We start from the raw sequence: 19654 nt of genomic DNA on the forward strand, positions 1-19654 counted from the left end.
TCACCAATGCATCTAAAAAAATTAGAAATAATTAATGCAATAAATTAAGTAGACCACAAATTTGTTTATGTGTATTCATATATTAACAACTCTCATGTCACCACTTTTTCCGCCGAAAAAAAATTCACTAGAAAACTTTGATTGTTAGATTCTTCTACAAACTCATTTCAACTTAGGTCTTATCTATTGTTTAATTGAAACTCCTAGCATACTCGATTATTGATTGCAATATTACAATCTGCATAATGTTATCGTCTCTTATGCAAAAACTACAAAACAATATTTAATTTTTTGTACAAAGAATATCACCCATCCGAACTCTGAAGCTCATCTCTCTTGTATAAGTGTGATTGATCGTGTGCGTGTGAGAATTTAATGCATTATAGTATATTTATCTCTCAAATACATCCTTACACATGGAGTTTGCTCTCATTCTAGCTAATTTCGTTATTTAGGCTGCTCATGCTTTGATTTCTCCTTCAAAACCTCGTATTTGATCTTCAAGATGTATATATAGCATCCAAGAGTGCTATATATGTTAGACACAATAATATGATTGTTGGAAAATGTTATGAGAGAGATATACTTGGAATACTGGACTCTGTACACTTTTGAACTCTTTCTGCAACTTGTGCAGGGCGAGCAGATTCATATCGAATTATCAGTTTCTTAAGCTTCGATTCATACTTTGGCATTTGAATATGATTTGTAGATCCGTGTCTAATCTTTCCAACGAATGATGAATCGTTCCATTACGATAATTGAGTTGAGCGATATGACCAAAATATCAGAGCTGATCTATCGAGCCATCCGACTCGAAGATTTTTGGTTGGTCATATCTTGATACTATCATTTTGCTCGATAATACGATTTCTAGATAATTGAGTTGGATTTCCAACCGTTTTCGTCCCTAGTAATTTGGATTACTGGTTTGTAATATATCATCAAAACACTCCACCTTACCAGATTTTCATCTTGACTACATTTGAGTTCCAGCTTGTCAAATCTCTCAACTTGATATCTTGTAACTATACACCCGGGTAAATATATTAGAAATACAACAACAAGTTTTGTTATTACCAAAATCGAGATTGATCTCTGTTTCACAACACAACAATATACATACTAAAATCGGAAGGGTCCGTGACCATATATTCATATATCTCCGTCTAAATTAATAACGTTTCCGATCCATTTGCTGCGAAATTAAATTTGTTCATTAAATTGAATTTCGATTCCCAACTATCATTCATTTATTGAATTTTATGCTCATTGGTTGACAACCAATAATTTTCAATAATAATTTGCAATAACTAGGAAATAACCAATAGCCATGATTGTTCTCTGCGGAATAACATCTCAAAGTAATTTTCTCACAACCTCTCTTCTCATCAAGTCTCTATGATTGATATAATTTTGGGCAAAATTTGTGTGAGACGGTCTCACGGATCGTATTTTATGAGACATATCTCTTATTTGAGTCATCCATGAAAAAGTATTACTTTTTATGCTAAGAGTATTACTTTTTATTGTGAATATCGGTAGGATTGACCTATCTCACAGATAAAAATTCGTGAAACCGTCTCACAAAAGATCTACTCATAATTTTGTGGGTTGAGTGTCACAAGAAAATAAGGACCAATTCTCAAACAAGAAAAGGTAAAAATGAATTTGATTTCCTCTTGTTACGCGCATTGGATTTTTCGTTTTATTTTTTCATTGATAAAATGACAACAACTCGATGATATAATAATAATAATAATAATAATAATAATAATAATTTAAGTTGTAAGTCTTGTTTCATGGACTCTATGGGGATATGATCTGCAAAGTTATTTTTATTTAAAAGACGTTGATTTCTATTCTCAACTCAACTCTTGGCAATAAGTGAAACAACAACTAATAATTTTACCAGAAAATTATTCGATTATTTCTGCATGCATTAAATCCAGTCATCAAACATTACAGCTTTCTCACCCGTAATCCCTCGTATAATGTGGAGAAATGGTCCACCAACTTTATCTACCGCAACTAGTCGATGCTACTTTTAAGAAAAATAGAATTGCAAGTTTGCTAAAAATGTACTAAATATATTTATTTAGTTAATTACTTTTTTTGTTCTTCTTTTAAATATTTTGTATATCTTATACCAAAATCTTATATTTGCGATGAATTATCAAATTTTTTACTCGAATTCAAATATCCTAACACAAGTTATAAAAAAAACCAATGTTTTGCAAGTATATCCTTAAAACTCTTTGTATTTTACCTTTATGAAGTATCATTTTATTTAAAAATAACTTTTTATGTTTGTTTTATTTTTTAAATTGAATGATGACAATAAATGTTTTATAAATCATTTGGATATTTATAAAATAAACGAGAAAAAAAATATTTGCTTTTTTCGAATTTTTGTTACAGCAAGATTATATTTTTTTTCTTACAAAAAAATTTATTATATGTTTTTTTTGTTATTTAAAAGAATAATGTTTTAATGTTAATAAAATTCTGTCTGCCAAAAGCAAGCATTGAAGTCTTTAACGAAGTGGGTCCCACTCCATCTCCCCAACTCCCGTGAACATATATCGCATGCAGAGCTGCAGCATTCAATTCACTGCTCACACACAGACGCATAATGGGGAAAACCGTCGCCGCCTCAGCCTCCGCCTCTCGTTTCCCGTCCATAGAAATATGTGACACCTCCGCCTCGAACCGCCACTCCATCGCGGCGGACCTCGACGGAACTCTACTCATCTCCCGCTCCTCATTCCCTTACTTCATGCTGGTCGCCATTGAAGCCGGAAGCTTCCTCCGGGGGCTAATCCTTCTCCTCTCATTTCCACTCATCGTCATAGCCTACCTCTTCATCTCCGAAGCCCTGGCTATAAAAATTATGATTTATATTTCCTTCTCAGGACTCAAAGTGCGTGACATTGAGCTAGTGTCGCGCGCGGTGCTGCCCAAGTTTTATGCCGGTGACGTGAGAGCTGAGAGTTACGAGGTCTTTGACAAGTGTAAGAGGAAGGTGATTATAACGGCGAATCCGACGATAATGGTCGAGCCGTTCGTGAAGGATTTCTTGGGGGCAGATAAGGTGATCGGGACGGAAATTGAGGTGGATCCGAAAACGAGGAGGGCCACGGGGTTCGTGAAGAAGCCGGGCGTGCTGGTGGGGAAATGGAAGAAATTGGGGATACTGAAAGAGTTCAGGGAGGAGACGCCAGATGTTGGGATCGGAGATCGGGAATCTGATCACGATTTCATGTCCGTTTGCAAGGTAATTAATCTTCCTTTTTTTAAAAATTTAAACAAATTTGGCCTATTTCCGTGAAAGTGACTTCTTGATGAAATTGATTCAATCAGTATGTGCCAAGATTGCTTGATTATGCGGTGAAAAACGTCGTAAATTTAGTTGAACTTGAAATGTGCAGTAGTTGAAATTGGGAAAACCATCCCCCCCTTTCTTTTGTTGAGCAGATTTACGATTTAGGATACAGAAATCTCGTTCGAGTTCACAAATTATGTCGTGGATATTCTTTTTATTTAACACAATTTTTAAAAGAGACATTAACTTTTAAAAAGATTCTTTCTTAATTAACCCATAAATCCCAAAATCGAATTGGGCCCAAGATAATTTGAAATCGAGTTGGATGGGATCCAATTTCCCCATTAAGAAATGTGGTCGATGCTCATAGTTCCTTTTTACAGAGTATAACCCAAAAAAATGGAAGCCGAATTCCTCGTGTACACCGATGCTTACTTTCTTTTTATTTGTTAAATAAGTATGAACAATGGGATTTACTATTATTTGGATTTTTACCGAAGGAATACAAATCCGTTTTTACAATCTAGTCAATAAAATTGAAGATAAAGATGAACCATCTTTTAGTGAACAAATCTTGACGTAAATGGAATAAAATATTAGTCAATAGCCTGATTTATAATTATTATGTGAACACAACTCTGATTTAAGGGATGAGTGGTGTGGGTACAATTCCTAGAATTCTCGATCTGATGTTAATTTTGTTCGTATAATTCCAACTCTTTAAGAGGAGGAAAGGATCGTAAAAATGATGATACTCTTTCTTGCCAAGTTTTGGGGCTCATTTCTTAATCAACAGCTTCGTAAACCCTGTCAAAATATTATCATGTATCTTGATGTAGCCATTGTAGAAGATAAAAGTGATTGTCAATATTTACAAGTGCATTGTTTGCATCCTTTTTCACAGGCATTAAATGTTACCAATTGGCAGTAATAATACTAAAAAGCCATGCACTTAATGCCACAACATTTACCATGACTATCTGTCATAAGCCCAACAAGTTGAACAGACACGTGTCAAACCTTATTCCAAGACTTGCCGACTAAGCCTGTTTTTAAGATTAATTTATGCTATAATATAGTGGATGGATCGTGTGACTAGTACAATCTTTGTAATATACTGTTTAGTTCCATGATACACGCATAATTTGCTTTCATGACAATTTAATTTTAAACCATGTTCGACAGGAAGGATACATGGTGCACCCACGTATAACAGCTAGGCCGTTGCCACTTGATCGCCTGAAAAGCCGACTGATTTTCCACGATGGTCGATTAGTCCAGCGCCCAACACCGCTCAACGCCCTCATCACCTACATTTGGCTGCCATTTGGATTCATACTCTCCATATTTCGTGTGTACTTCAACCTCCCCCTGCCTGAACGAATCGTACGTTTCACATATGAAATGCTTGGTATTCACCTAGTTATTAAGGGCAACCCACCTCCTGCGCCTTCCCGTGGCACCCCTGGCAACCTTTACGTATGCAACCATCGCACTGCACTAGATCCTAATCGTCATTGCCATTGCTCTAGGCCGTAAAGTTTCATGTGTGACATACAGTGTCAGCAAGCTTTCTAGATTCCTCTCACCAATCCCAGCCATTGCCTTGACTCGTGACCGCGAGGCTGATGCTGCTAGGATCAAGGCCTTGCTCCAGAAAGGAGACCTAGTTGTTTGCCCCGAGGGGACCACTTGCAGGGAGCCATATCTACTGAGATTTAGCGCTTTGTTCGCTGAATTGAGCGACAGAATTGTGCCAGTGGCAGTCAACCCTAAGCAAAACATGTTCCATGGCACAACTGTGAGGGGTGTCAAATTCTGGGATTGTTACTACTACTTCATGAATCCCCGACCGACGTACGAGATCACATTTCTCGAGAGGCTTCCAGAGGAGATGACAGTGAAGGCCGGCGGAAAATCATCGATCGAGGTGGCTAATCACGTGCAGAAAATCTTGGCTGGTTCACTCGGATTTGAAAGCACTCAATTGACTAGGAAGGACAAGTATATGCTGCTTGGTGGAAATGATGGGAAAGTGGAATCAATGAATTCCAAGAAATGATACGGACATGAAATGCTACCCAAGTTTGTCCATATATCAATAATTTTGGGGGGTTTATTTTCTAAGTGAAAGATTAAAGGTCGATATATAAGTATAGTTGGCTTGAAGTATTAGAACCAAATATTATTTTGTCCAAGAATAATTCTGTGTAAAAACTGCTGCATGATCTTGGTCATTAATTTGTTGAATGTTTGTAAAATTACTAGTTTTGTTCTCGTCTTTTATGATTAAATTTTTACTGGTCTGTTTTCGACTAAATTTCATTGCCTAAATAGCTCTTGTGAAGGCGGGTGTGTAGATAATGACCTCAATTGCAAAAGATATTTAAACCTTCTTTACAAATACTCCAAGAGGGAATGTTATTCATATGAGTAGTGTTCTCACCTACCCAGCACATAATACATGTCTTGAGTGATGAATCATGATCATTAATCTATACATTATGATAGAATGAGTGACTGTGATTTTTCCATTCAGTACACATGTCATATGTCGAGTGAAAAAGGACAAATCAAAGAGCGAATAATTTTGCTTTTTCAAAATTCCAATGGATTATGCATTACATCTTAAGTTCTTTGTTATCAAAATTTTTGTTGACTTATGTATTAATCCATAATGTAGCGTACTCTTTATGTGTTTGGATTGAACTATTTATTCATGCTCCAAATCTACTGTACATATTTGAGAATTTTTAATCTTTTTTAATAATTCCTCGACCTCCATATTTCCATATACAATTTTTTTTACTCAAACAAAAACATGAAGTTTTTATAACGAACTATTGGCCCATGATCACACTAAACAAGTATCACAAATTCACGATGGACCAAAATACGACAGATACGGAACGTGATATCCAAAATTTTTTTTAAAAAAAATTATAACAAATGTGTACAAATTCCTTTTGGTAGAATGGTGGGACGCAAATTCAAAATGGATAGAGTAATAACAATGTAGGCAGTCGTTTTATTTTAAGACAAATTTCCCTTGTCAAGTCAAGGTACTAGTGAGATTCGGCAATCCTCTTCCAAACTATAGTCACTCAAATATCCTGATAATAATACTATTGTTGGAAATCTAATCAATATCAAAAGGAAGATTATGAAATAATATCTTTATTGTTATTAGATCTTTTGGGCAAATTTCAAAAACAAATCCATGAGAGCTTAGCTCAAAGTGGATAATGTCATACCATTGTTAAGATATGCGACTTCCATGCCACAACCCATGTGAGTGGATCCTCATATACTTAAATGTAAGCGGTGAGAGTTCTCAGTAAAAATATTCGATAGGCTATCGATGTGGGTGATGCTCTCGGTATTTCATGTTAAGGCTTCAGAGGAGGTCCAGACAATGAGAATAATAGTGGAACTTCGTTTGAGATGAGGATTGTTGGGAATGTAACCAAAGTCCTAGATTGGAAAGATCGAGAGAAAGATCAAGAGCTAATAAGATAAAATATGAGATCTTTTGGGTAAAGTTCAAAATCAAATCAATGAGATATTAGACTCAAAATGAACAATATCACAATATCATGGAGATATATGATTTCCATGTCATAACAACTATAAATCATGAAACATCCGAGCTCGGTGTGCTTCGAACTCACATTATAGGCCGAAGAAGAAAAGTTACTAAATTTTATGCAAATGCAAAATGCAAGTATTGGAATCTGTTATGCAAAATTCAGCATGGCTCAATTTATAGTTCATTAAAAGTTGGAGATCTAAATAGGCACAACTTTTTCGGACCTTATCACATGATTTGGTTCGTTTGAGGTATTATATTGCATCCCATTGTGGTTTGATTCAAGTTTTATGTGACAAGTCATTTCATGTTATTACATTGAACTCTTAATAAGCTCACTTTATCAATAAACTTTTATTCATCCAAAAATCATTTTGAGAAAATCAATTTTTTTAGATTCGAATTATCGGCCAAAGTTGAACACTTTTCTAATCAATTTCTTACATTCCTTTGTGTTTTATGTTAACATAAAGAGGTTGTCATCACCTTTGCCCATTAATGCACTGATTAAAACAAATTATAATTATATTTTGAGTAGGTCTCTTGTGAGAGACGGTCTCACGAATCTTACGAGTCAACCCTACCGATATTCACAATAAAAAGTAATACTCTTAGCATAAAAATAATATTTTTTCATGGATGACCCAAATAAGAGATATGTCTCACAAAATACGACTCGTGAGATCGTCGCACGCAAGTTTTTGCCTTAAGTTTTCCTTTTAAAAAATATCTTGGAGGGACATCGATCGACTATTTGCCTAGTTTAGACATTTAAATTATATGCTATGTAATGATGTTTTTAAAGTATAATTTGATTGCTAAAACATTATTTTATAAAATTAAAAAAATTCGATTGTCCATTAACCTTAATTAGTGCGAAAAAAGGCCGACCATATTTGTTGATCTTCCAATGCCGACAGAATTATTTGTGATATGAATTAAAGAATTATCGTATAATTAATATAGATGGATTAATCGACACAAAGCCACATCGATTGGGATATTCGTTTTCCTCATATGAAAAATTATTATTTTATTTCGTTTTACATCTCCTTTAATTTTAAAATTTTACCTGATTTATTTATTTATTTATTTATTTCATTTTTAGCTTATTTATTACATGCAGATTTCTACATCACCAATTAAATTCTTCCATTTCCTTCTTGATGAGGCTATTAAAAAGCATTGACTTCGAACTGTTAGGGTTGATTCCCAATTTAAATGGTTGGTGGGAAATTTTAATGTGGCGTGACGAAATTTATAATGTTAGTTGGATCAAATTACTTTATACTTTTTGTTCAACAAAAATTACTTTAGACTTAAAATCGAAGTAGATAATAAATCAATTCAAAATATTATGATATGTAACTTTGAAGCCTATGATAAACCGAGTAGGGTGCAATTATGTATAAGTTGAGCTCGACAGCTCGAGTATCATATTACTCGATCTCGACTCGATTAAAATTTTATAGACTTGAATTCGACTTGAACTCGATCGAGTATTCAATTTTAGGCTTGAGCTGGAGCTAGATTCGTGAAAATATTGAGTTACTTGAGATCATACTCGAAAAGCTCGGAAAAATATTTGTAGTATGATAAAGCTCGAGATCGTGTTGGGGAAAATGAAGTCACATCTTGAAAGATCGTCTGTACCATATCTGACGTTTTTAATCTTTAAGCCAAGTTGATTTAGACGAATCTCAATGATTCATGCATGAGTGTCTCTGATACCGCTTGTTGGAGGAAAATGCATATAATCATAGAATGCTTCATGCTAAATCATTAAAAATTTGACTAAAAACTTAAGCGGAAGCGTACCTGAATCTAAAATCTTTATCGCCTTAAGAATGAGTCTTGATCTTCCAGATATGCACACTCTTTTTATTTGAAAAGATATTCCAGTTTCTCTTCAGAACTATTTTCTATAATGGGCGTAAAGAATATAAAAATTGATCGCGCGCGATCTGATGACCATAACACATAGACAATATTTATCATTATCTTATGATATTCATGTTTTAGTCCCCCATAAAAACATAAATTACACTTATATCTCTAAACATTAAAATACCCACAACCTATTAGATACATTAAAACCCAATAGCCAAAAATTTCACGGATTACTGTAATTTTGAACATAAATTAATAAACAACTCACAATACATAATTATCATATATAAGCACATATAAATAAAATCAATCCAACCGTCTGAACTCAACCTCAAGCTTGAAATATAAAATTGAACCATTTTATATTACATAATTCCATCAACACGACTCAATATATAATTATTCAAGTCGCTCTCCAGATACTCGATTATAAACAGTTAAAACTAGAACTCGGCTCAAGTAAGGAGTCAAGCTACCTGAGTTCGGTCTTATACCATGAAATTTATTAACTTAGATCATCTCCAAAACTACACCAAAAACCATTTTAGTGCAGCTTAATTATCTCTAATGGGGCCCTTCCTCCTGTGCCAAATTTGGCGCTGGCGCAGGAGGAGTAGCGCATAGGTCTTCTTCTTTTTTCTAAAAAAAATAAATTTTTTATTTTTTATTTATATTTATTATAAATATTTCAATTATAAACATTATTTAAATAATAGTATAATATTTATTTTATTATTTTAATAATTAGATATTTAATCATAAAAATTATAAAATAATAATTGTTGATTTTTAAAATATTTATTTATTTACTTTAATTATTAATATTTAAAAACAAATTTGTTTTTATGGTTTTTAATTAATATAATTTAATACAAATACAAAACAATAATAAAACAATACAAGTCATAACTAAATTGAGAAGATAATCGAAATACAAATGCAACTTGAAACACATAATTCAAATACAAATGTAAATACAAAAACAATAATCGAAAAAAAAATACATTTACAAGATAAACAAACTAGATAATCAATAATCTGGTAAATTCGATCCGAATCCTCCAAAATCACCAAATATTTTCCAAACGTGTCAACATCTTGTATCTGGTGTCTTTCTCTTTTTTGCATAATTGTATTGTGTTTGTATCTGTATTGTGTTGTGTTTGAAGTTGTATCCTTCAAAATCGAAGTTTTATCTGTATTGTGTTTGAATTTTATTCATATTTTTCAATTTAAATAACTTTTCTATATTAATTCATATTATATATTAATTAATTTATGTTATATAATTAAATTATAAACTTAAATACTATTATTTAAATTTATTAATAATAAAACATTAGTCATAATTTAAAATATATTAAATAAAAAATAATAATTAATATATGTAAAATAGAAGGAATATTTCGAGAATATTCTTTTTGGAATAAGATTTGAAGTAAATGAGTTGGAGATGAATGTTGTATTTGGTGTAGAAATCGTACTATTTTAGCGTAAAATTTGGACCAAAATAGATTTTGTGGTTGGAGATGAACTTAATAGGGTTTAACGTAGATATTAAATTACATTAGTAGATAAACTAGAAAGAAAGGGACATTCCAAAGCTTCAACTTTCAAGTGATTTTAAAAGTGTTTTCTTCGGAGCTTTATATGATTTTAAGCGTGAAATTAGGGACTACTTTAAAGTTCGAAGAAAAATAGATAATTAAATGCATTATGCATGTGTTTAAATTGTTGATACAAAGATTTATTATGCTTGGATCTCGGACATTAGATTCTGTTCCGAACCTATTTATTTATCCAATGAGATTTTTAGCATCATATTTAAAATTTCAACAATTGCCCACAAATTGGATGTCATCCCATTACTCCAATTACAATTTTGGGTCAAAAAGCTGGACCAAAGCCAACCATGGGTTCTTTTCATAATGGGCCTGCTTTGCATCCAATTTCCAAAGGGTTAACCCTGATTTCATTCAGCGTCACTTTCTTCTCCTGATTTCATATACTTTCACAAATACAAGATAAAGTAAAGGCATCTATGTTCTACGCACTTATTTGAAAAGATATATTTCATTATTGCTACCCAAATAAATATAGAAAAGTTACAAAGAATCGAAACAATGGTGTAAGAAACCAAATTTGTAACAAAACTAACAAGTGCCAAAACTATTTTAAGAATTTTGTGATATAAAGAGAACAATTGGACTCACAAAGAAAAGAAAAAATAAAATTAAGAGAAAAACCATTCTTTCTTCAACTCATTAATGACTCCACCAGCTCCCATCTTGCTCAATTGAATGATTGTACCTTCTAAGCATGTACACCATGTGGATTGAGTAGCTAACACAGTTTAATGCATTCATGGCAAAAAATTAAGCTTCCATGTGACATTGTCCCATTATTGCACCAAATGTCAGAGCGCCAGCCTCACACTGAGTTATGCTAGAAACCTCAGTCATTAATAGGCCACCCTACATTTACAACCACCACCACCACTTCAAACCACCGCCTCAGCCCCTATCCCACGGCCGGCATCAGCCTCATTTCTACCGTAGCCACCACATTTACCGGCACAAGTTTCACCTTCTCTATATTTTCTAATACTTGCAACCAATGGATCCAAGTCTCTTTGATGAACATTGACTTTAAGGCCATGTTTCATGAACAACGTCAATGACATCTTCTGTTCCACCTTATGGCCGGAAAACACTGTGAATCGGTGGCGGAGAAGGGCAGCAGCCGCTATGGATTTCATTTGCAAATACGCAAGATCCTTGCCTAGACATATCCGTGGCCCGGCATTGAATGCCACAAACTTGTAAGAATCATGCATCACAAACTTGGTTCCATCAGAAGACAACCATCTTTCTGGCTTAAACTCCAGACAATCCTCACCCCAAGTAGACTTCATTCTCCCAGCAGAATATATCGAGTACGTGATCGATGATCCAGCCGGAACAAATGTGCCATCAGGCAAGACGTCGTCAGCCACAACATGCTTCGAATCTTCCGGTACCGAAGGGTACAACCTGAGAGTTTCTGATAATGCAGCTTTCAAGTACACGAAACGATCGACTTCTTCAAATGTCAGTGGTTCATCCACCCACGAGTTCATACCATCGCCACGCGAATCAATCATAACCGAGCATATCTCGAGTAAGATTTTTCTTTCCACTCTTGGGTTCTGCGTGAGAAGCCAGAAAAACCAACACAGCGCCACCGATGACGTGTCCCGTCCGGCTAGGATGAAGTTGAGTGCCACGTGTTGCAAGAATTTGTCCGAGTATGATTCCTTTTTCTTCATGAATCTTGATAACAGGTCATCATGTTGGCTAGAATCCTTCTGCTGATTTGTCAGTTCAAGCTTGCGTGCATTGATGACTCCGGTCAAATACTCGTCCAATTCGCCCAGGCTTTTGCTCAAGCTGACTTCCAGTCCAAGCCGAAGCCATTTCTTCAACCTCCATACGACTTCTGGGAAGATGAACCTCTGCAGAGAAGCCTCGGTAGCTCGGTCAAAAGCCGATGCAAAGATGTTATTAGGTAGCCCTGGAGCCAGAGTTTTCGGGTCCTTCCCGAAAGCCAAACCGCATATGTTGTCAAAAGTGAGCCGAAGCAACAGGTCTTGCAAGTCCACCGGCTCGGCTGCAAGATGAGCCTCCTTCAAAATGGGACAGAAACGATTGTCGATGGCTCGATTGACCCATCTGGCCATGGCTTGGCGTAGGGTCCTTGTGGTGAATTCGAGAGCTGCAGTCTTTCTTTGGAAAAGCCAAGTGTCAGCATCAGAATTGAAGATGCCATGGCCAAGAAAATCATGAAAAACTGCTTGCCAGGTCGGACCCTTGGGATAATTATCGAACCGAGTTTTCAAAATGTGCTCCAAATTCTTGGGATCACAGGTGACCGTCACAAGGCCTTGTTTCCTAGCAAGAATAGGTATAGGGCATATACATGTCTGATATGTGCCACCGCATGCTCGGAGATTGTCGGCGATCCACTCGTGCATCCGCTCGGCGTTCTCTATTAAACCCGGGAGGCTGCCCAATAGGGGCCACACACGAGGACCCTTGAGTGATTTGGAGATAAAGGTGAACCACATCAGGTAGCAAGTGACACCAGAAAATAACAGGACTGCAAAGGATAAATCCATGTTTGCAGTAATTTTCGCTATAGAATCTCCAAACTACAACGAGGCTTTCACCTAGACCACATTATCAAACGCACAACAATAAAAATGACTCCACCAAGAACTGCATTAATGGTGGAGCAATTGGTATGATAAAAAATCAGTGAACTTTCAAATAGCCTACATATGAGGAAACGAGTTACAAGAAAAACCAGAAAGACTTGTGGAGGAGGAAGAGGTAAAAAAACTGAGTTTATACTTGTATTTGGGATGAAGAAAGATAAGCAGAAAAGGGAATTTATAGAGGAGAAGACAATGAAAGGTAATAAGTTAGGCCAGTCAGTGTCTTGAATTACTCCACCCCCTACTTTGTGCAACTTAAACAATCAGATGGCACCACCATAAATGCATTGCAGAAGCAGTTGAAGATTTTTAAGGAAGAAGTGTTAAAAACAACCAAATGAGGAAACAACTCTGTTTAAAAACCAGCAAAATAAAAAATAAATAAAACAAAGAAACTCGCAGTGGTTTTTCATCAAAGCAAACCACTTCCTCTCCCTCTCTCTCCAACTAATTTCTGCAAAAAAGAAGCTGGTGGCATTAAATTCGAGCATTCAATTAATGGAGATAAATGAGATTGGTTGAGAGACTACATAGAAAAGAAAAAAAAAAAGAATTTCGGTATACATAGACAAAATGCAGAAAATAAGGAACACTGTAATGATTTGGTTATATACTACACTTTTATTTTCTTTTCTTTTTCACTCAGTGAACTTGATTTATACAATAATTTAAGAGAATCATAAATGAAACATGGGTTGTGACTAGTTACAGTTGGGTGAACAACTCAACAACAATTTATAATAAGCAAGCTTAAATTGCGTGACCAAAATTTTATCTTTCTTCCATTGGAATTTACTCACAAAACCCAGTAAATTTTCTATGTTAATCTCGGTTTCACAACCTAGAGTTGACCGACCCTCTTCAATACTAATGGTGCAGAAGACGAAAGTCAACCAGTTCTGCCATGTTTTTCCTGCCAAGAAAAGGTCGACCTTGTCAGTTCTTTTTTCGAAAACACAAATCTTTACCTGCTTTTGGACTTTGAGCCTTTTGGCATGCCAATCTGTGGGCAATCAAGATATGGTAATTCAGAGGAATCAAACACACAGGACCTCAAATTCCATAACAGGCTAAGAAACTTAAAAGCATAAAATATTTGCATTTGAAAAGGTAATGACGTCATCATCGACAATGTACCGAACACTAGTCACACATTCAATCATACGACACGTGAAAACTTCATCTGAGAACCCACCAAGTGTAAAAAACAAGATTTCGATGTAATATTTCCTCCTCTGGTCACTGACAATCAACAGAGATACATTTAACAAATTCACACATTCATCAACTGAATATAGATAGAGTTTGAATCAGTATTCCATTAAAGGGGGCATCAGAGTCTTGATAAGAGAGTACATCGTTTGCAAGCAATCACTAAGTTTTAAGGAAATGGATACAGTCTTAGGTGGTCTAAAGATTGAAAAGACACCGCCATATGATTTTTGTTGCACGACCATCGACCAGGATATGCATGTTATCCACTCATTTTGAAACAAACCAAGCCAACAGATAATTTTATTTAGGAATACTTCTCAAGGCAATGACACGTATTTGTCCGAGTTATGCACATATTGACAGTTCTTGTTGGGCTTTGTGGCAATGCCCAAAACTTGACTCGTGGATTTTTTACAGACGTAGGTTTAATTACAACGATAAACTAAACCAAAATCAACAGCATACCCAAACGACTGATTTCCAGTTAAACCGTGAAATTTTGGTCTATTTTACAGCAACCAAAACATGGGCTTTGAGTAAAAAAAAAAAAAAACTGAGATAGTGTAAGACGATCAGTCTTACGTGCTAGAAATGGTAATACTAGCATGAACGGACATATCTAGCCGTATGGGTTAGATTAGTATATCATCATATTCTCGTCATTGATGCATTTATCCATCGGGTAGCATCCAAAAAGTCAGCTTACTAGCGTCGAAGCTGGCTGATTGAAGAGAAGACAAGGGGAAATGCAATCAAATTGAATTAGAAAGGTGATCAAGCAATGCATGTACCCACACCTCGGCTAGCATCCAAAATTGTCTTCTCTTCAATCAAATTGAATTAGAAAGGTGATCAAGCAATGCATGTACCCACCCTCGGCTAGCATCCAGAAAGTTGGCTGACTAGCGCCAGAACTAGTTGATTGAAAAGAAGACAAGGGGAAATGCAATCAAATTGAATTAAAAAGGCTATCAAGCAAAGAGAAACACACTAGTACGATCCCTGGAGTGAATGTATTGAATTGTGGTGCGATTAATGAGAAATAATACTCTAATGTTTGCATGAAAATTGAAAAGCGATCCATTCATTTCATACGAAAACATCAGTTTTACAACATTATCAAAATTTGTTAACCAATTTGGATATTAACCAGTGTAACATCTGGGAAGATTAAGTCTCGTAATTAAAGCTAATAAATATTAAGAAATTATGTTTAAAAATATACTGATATTGTTGAAATGGCCAGATTTTATTATATATAAAAATACAAAATTGATCAAAGACCATATTTCGTATTTTATTTCATACATATTGATGCGTGGAATTAATTTTCGACAATAAAATCCAAAACTATTTCCGTAAACACCCATATTATCATAAAACAGAATTATCTGAGTATAAAGAACATCACGGCAGTCACTCCATCACCATAAAACACACGTAGAATGTTCCAAGGCCTCAGGTACACAAGTCGAATTTACATTACAATAAGCATGTCCTTCGCCGCCTTCCAACGCTACCAAGATGGCAAACCTTATGGGTGTTGACGTTGGAGAGTCGAACCATTTGCAAATCTCGATTCTACTGAGATGCGAACTGCAAATTCAGACTATTTCTTTAGCCAAGTGTTCAAAATTCATCCTAAAGACAGGTCACACTTGGTCAGAACACACTGACTTCATAGTTTTTAGAAGGAAACTTCGACAATAAATTGCTATCCTTCGAGCATTTAAGTTTTATCAGAGGTACTTACTCTGATGTAAGAACCAGGCTGGCCACCCAAAGTAACAGCTTTAAGTCGAGAAACTGGACCAAGTATCCAGCCTGTGCCCTGTACATAAGAAATATGAGATAGATAGAACATAAGATAGTCTGTTGGCAGGCATGCTTTGTTCACAGCCTCGAAGTTTGTAGTTTCCAGTCGATGGATCTGGAACACCATATTTTCATCTTCCGTTTTGAAAAAATAATAATAATCTGATATAAATTTAAATCAGGCAGAGCTAAATATTAAGTTCTCTCGCAGAACTATTAATCATACTTTAGAGAGGAAATAATCGCAAAGCAGGAAAGTTGAGTCATTTTGAATCCTAAAGATTTCAGGTAACATGGTACTGATTTAATAATGATATAAACATTGTTCATAAAATGCTAACCAAAACGTGCAAGGAACAGCACGTGAAAATAATTGACATCAGTTAAGTACCTCATCATCAATAACCAACTGTGGCTTCAGTCGCAAAGCTTGTTGCCTATCCCGCTGCCACCGATGACCAAGAATCACAAGTCCCATAACAGCATGCAGCTACAAAAATAGACCAAAATGGAGTTGTGTTTTTTGCATGGTCATATAAAGAAGCAGCGTGCCTTTTCCACCAAGCTTCGCATGGAAGATCGGGCAGTTCATCATTATCATCAACTTCTTTGCCATGCTGCTGTGCATTTGATAGGCTTGCCTTCTCAGCATCGTCCAGAGACTCAGATGGTTCATTAATTCCTGAGCATTCTTCATTCCTCTGCTCTTTTCCTAACAGATTGGAGGAAGCATCATCGGCAAAGTTGATGAACATCTCATCACCCTTTTCATCAACATTTGAATTTCTAGGAAATTCATCAGGAATCAATCCCTCGTCAATCAAATGTTCTTCATGCTTTGAATCCGGTGTACCCTCTTGATTAACCACCACTTCAGTAACATCATCAAAATCCCCCTTTCCACTATATTCTACCTTGTGTTGAGATTTTTCTTGCAAGTTCTCATTCTGACTATGTGGAAATACAAAATGGCCTGACATAAACATTGGATTTGAAGTTTCAGCAGCGTCATCCCCAACTAAAGTGCTTTGACTATCATCCAGAGGGCTTTGTTTGGGACCAGGAGCAGCAGCATACTCAGAGTTCGTGAGAGCTAAAACCTCCCATTCATTTACCTTGGGCATGGTTTCTTCCTCCTTATCAGCCATCTATAGGAATCTCTCAGTCATTAACATATATACAATATACAGACAAGATAAGGCCACAAATGTGCAATATCTCAAGCCTATTAAGCTCATGAGAAAAGAAAAAGTTGGCCATGTAAAGAACTACATAGAAATTATAAGCAACAGATGACTTTGAGCACACATAATGGAAGGAAATAACTTCAAGCATAAAATATGTGAAGACATATGTCCCTTAATTTCTACTCGGGGAATGTTTCGAAGAAAGTTTTTTTCATTGATCTGCTAGATTTATGACAATCAAATTTGTGTTTTCACACAAGTACAAGAGCCAATGCAAGGATATAGGCTGCTTCAACACAAAACTCACAATCTACATGGTACACGCATGCAATTCCGCTTTATACCATTAGAGACAAATGTAACCAAATTACTAACACAACATCAAATTAAAATTCACAAAAAAATTCAAATAATATATCAAACTAGCTGATGTTTTCCCTTACAATGTGTTATAATTGGAGTACTCTGCTAATAATATTAATACTTAATGCTTGAAAATCTTAAATATCAAGACATAATAGTAAAAATATCAGCCACAAACAGGCCCCAAATCCATCACCGTCATTTGCATGTCAAATCATCCAAACAAAACTACTATTATATTTTTTAAGATTAAGCACATTTTTCTATTCTATCTACAGGAGTCATATTTATAAATATGAGAGCGTTGGTAACAATTATGCGTAAAATTCATACCGTGATATTGTATTTCAACATCTTCAATTAGCTTAATGGTTAAAGTCTTCTCTTTTACTGGAATTCCTTTATGAGATGAGAATAAAAATTGCCTTCATTATTCTCCTCTTTACTTAGATTCAAATCATCCATTATAACACGAGGAATTAAAGAAAATGCCTTCCTTATTCACTTTCTTTCTTGGTGTTCAATGTATTTGTAAGGGTAAAAACGTATATTTTGGAAACCATATTCACCTAAAAACATATATTTTGGACACCATATTCATCTAAAAAAATCCACATAATTCATTCTTCCAAAAACTCTACACTGTGCACAGAACCATGAACAGCAGCTCATCGTATGCAAAAAAGAAAAAGAAAAAAAAGAATCATATTATTTTAAACAAGCGGCTACAAAAATAAAAATCCAAGAATAAAAGCGAATAACCACCATAAATCCTATGTATCGGTAGAGACAACACCTTCGTTTAGATGTATAAATATGCTTCAGTAAACTAGCAGCAAACACAAAACTTGATCATATAAATAATTTTAAAAAATAAAGCAAATTTTTTATCAACGGTGACTATTCATAAAATCACAAAATCAAGCAACTTAAGGAAAAAAAGATTAAATCACGACAACTCAAATAGGTGAAAAATTGCTGGTGACTAAGTTCAGATCTACGTGTTTATCTGAATCAAGATAGTAATAAAAAAAACAAAAAAAATGAATCAACTCCAACCGATCAATTTGGGGAAAAAATAAGAAAATTATGTAGCATCTTCTACTCTTTGATTACTCACAGGATTAATTCCGAAGAAACTTCCAAGCTAAGGGGCAGGGGTGATGTCTATGACTCAGAAATGAGGAGAAGAAACGAGAAACCGAAATTTATACGGGCTTTTTCGGGTGAGATAACCGGCATTGCCGGTAGCACATCTTACAGTGTTTTTTTTAAAACAAATAAAAATAAAATATTATTGTATTGGAAAATTACATTTTCAGTTTTAAATTTGATTATAACTTTTGTATATTGTCAAATTTTAATATTATCATTTATTTTTCAACTTTTTTATAATTTTATTATTTTCTTATCAGAAGTGCTAGCAATACAATGATATCATATTAACGCCATATCTGGAAAAAAACTAAAATTATATATATATAAAAAAATCAAGTTATGACTGAAATATAAAAATATTAAGGACCAAGGACAAACATTATAAGAAAGCAAATATACAAGACAAAAAAATAATTTTCTCTTGTAATCCACAAGTCCAAGAAACGTGGAAATTAACTAGAAGACAAAAACTTGTGTGAAACGGTCTCACGGATCGTATTTTGTGAGATTGGTCTCTTATTTGGGTCATCCATGAAAAAATACTGTTTTTTATCCTAAGAGTATTATTTTTTATTCTAAATATCGATGGGGTTGAACCGACTCACATATAAAGAATCGTGAGACCGTCTCACAAGATATTTCTAACTAGAATTACATTGACTCGATGGAAATTTAAAAAGTTGTCAAAATAATCTGAACAATTTTTATAATTTATATTACAAATAAAACTTTCAAAAAATCAAATATCAAATATTGTATAAGCACAGTAATGTGTGCGCCAAATCGTTAGTTTAGACAAATCAGGGACAGTTGAACATACGGACACACCACATATGTTTTTCTCGTTAGTTTTAGTC

General features: G+C 34.7%; 2 protein-coding genes and 1 pseudogene across 2 annotated transcripts; 1 reads left to right on the top strand and 2 right to left on the bottom strand.

The window, feature by feature from the left end:
- Positions 1–2595: 2595 nt before the first annotated feature.
- LOC142526526 (putative glycerol-3-phosphate acyltransferase 8) lies at positions 2596–5578 on the top strand. Its single transcript, XM_075630987.1, is given in 3 exon segments — positions 2596–3277; positions 4511–4834; positions 4836–5578. Coding segments are annotated over 3 exon segments (1518 nt in total). The 5' UTR covers positions 2596–2635; the 3' UTR covers positions 5388–5578.
- Positions 5579–11037: 5459 nt separating this feature from the next.
- LOC142526272 (cytochrome P450 86A8-like) lies at positions 11038–14540 on the bottom strand. Its single transcript, XM_075630540.1, has one exon. The coding sequence runs from the start codon at positions 12958–12960 to the stop codon at positions 11305–11307; it is 1656 nt and encodes a 551-aa protein (XP_075486655.1). The 5' UTR covers positions 12961–14540; the 3' UTR covers positions 11038–11304.
- A 1072-nt stretch (positions 14541–15612) lies between these two features.
- Positions 15613–17255, bottom strand: LOC142527333 (ATG8-interacting protein 1-like; annotated as a pseudogene).
- Positions 17256–19654: the final 2399 nt, after the last annotated feature.

The sequence above is a fragment of the Primulina tabacum genome, chromosome 15 (genome assembly GCF_025594145.1).
Source record: "Primulina tabacum isolate GXHZ01 chromosome 15, ASM2559414v2, whole genome shotgun sequence".
Lineage (NCBI taxonomy): Eukaryota > Viridiplantae > Streptophyta > Magnoliopsida > Lamiales > Gesneriaceae > Primulina > Primulina tabacum.

Coding starts and splice junctions, on each gene's coding strand:
- LOC142526272 (XM_075630540.1), bottom strand. CDS start 12,960: ATGGATTTATCCTTTGCAGTCCTGTTATTTTCTGGTGTCACTTGCTAC.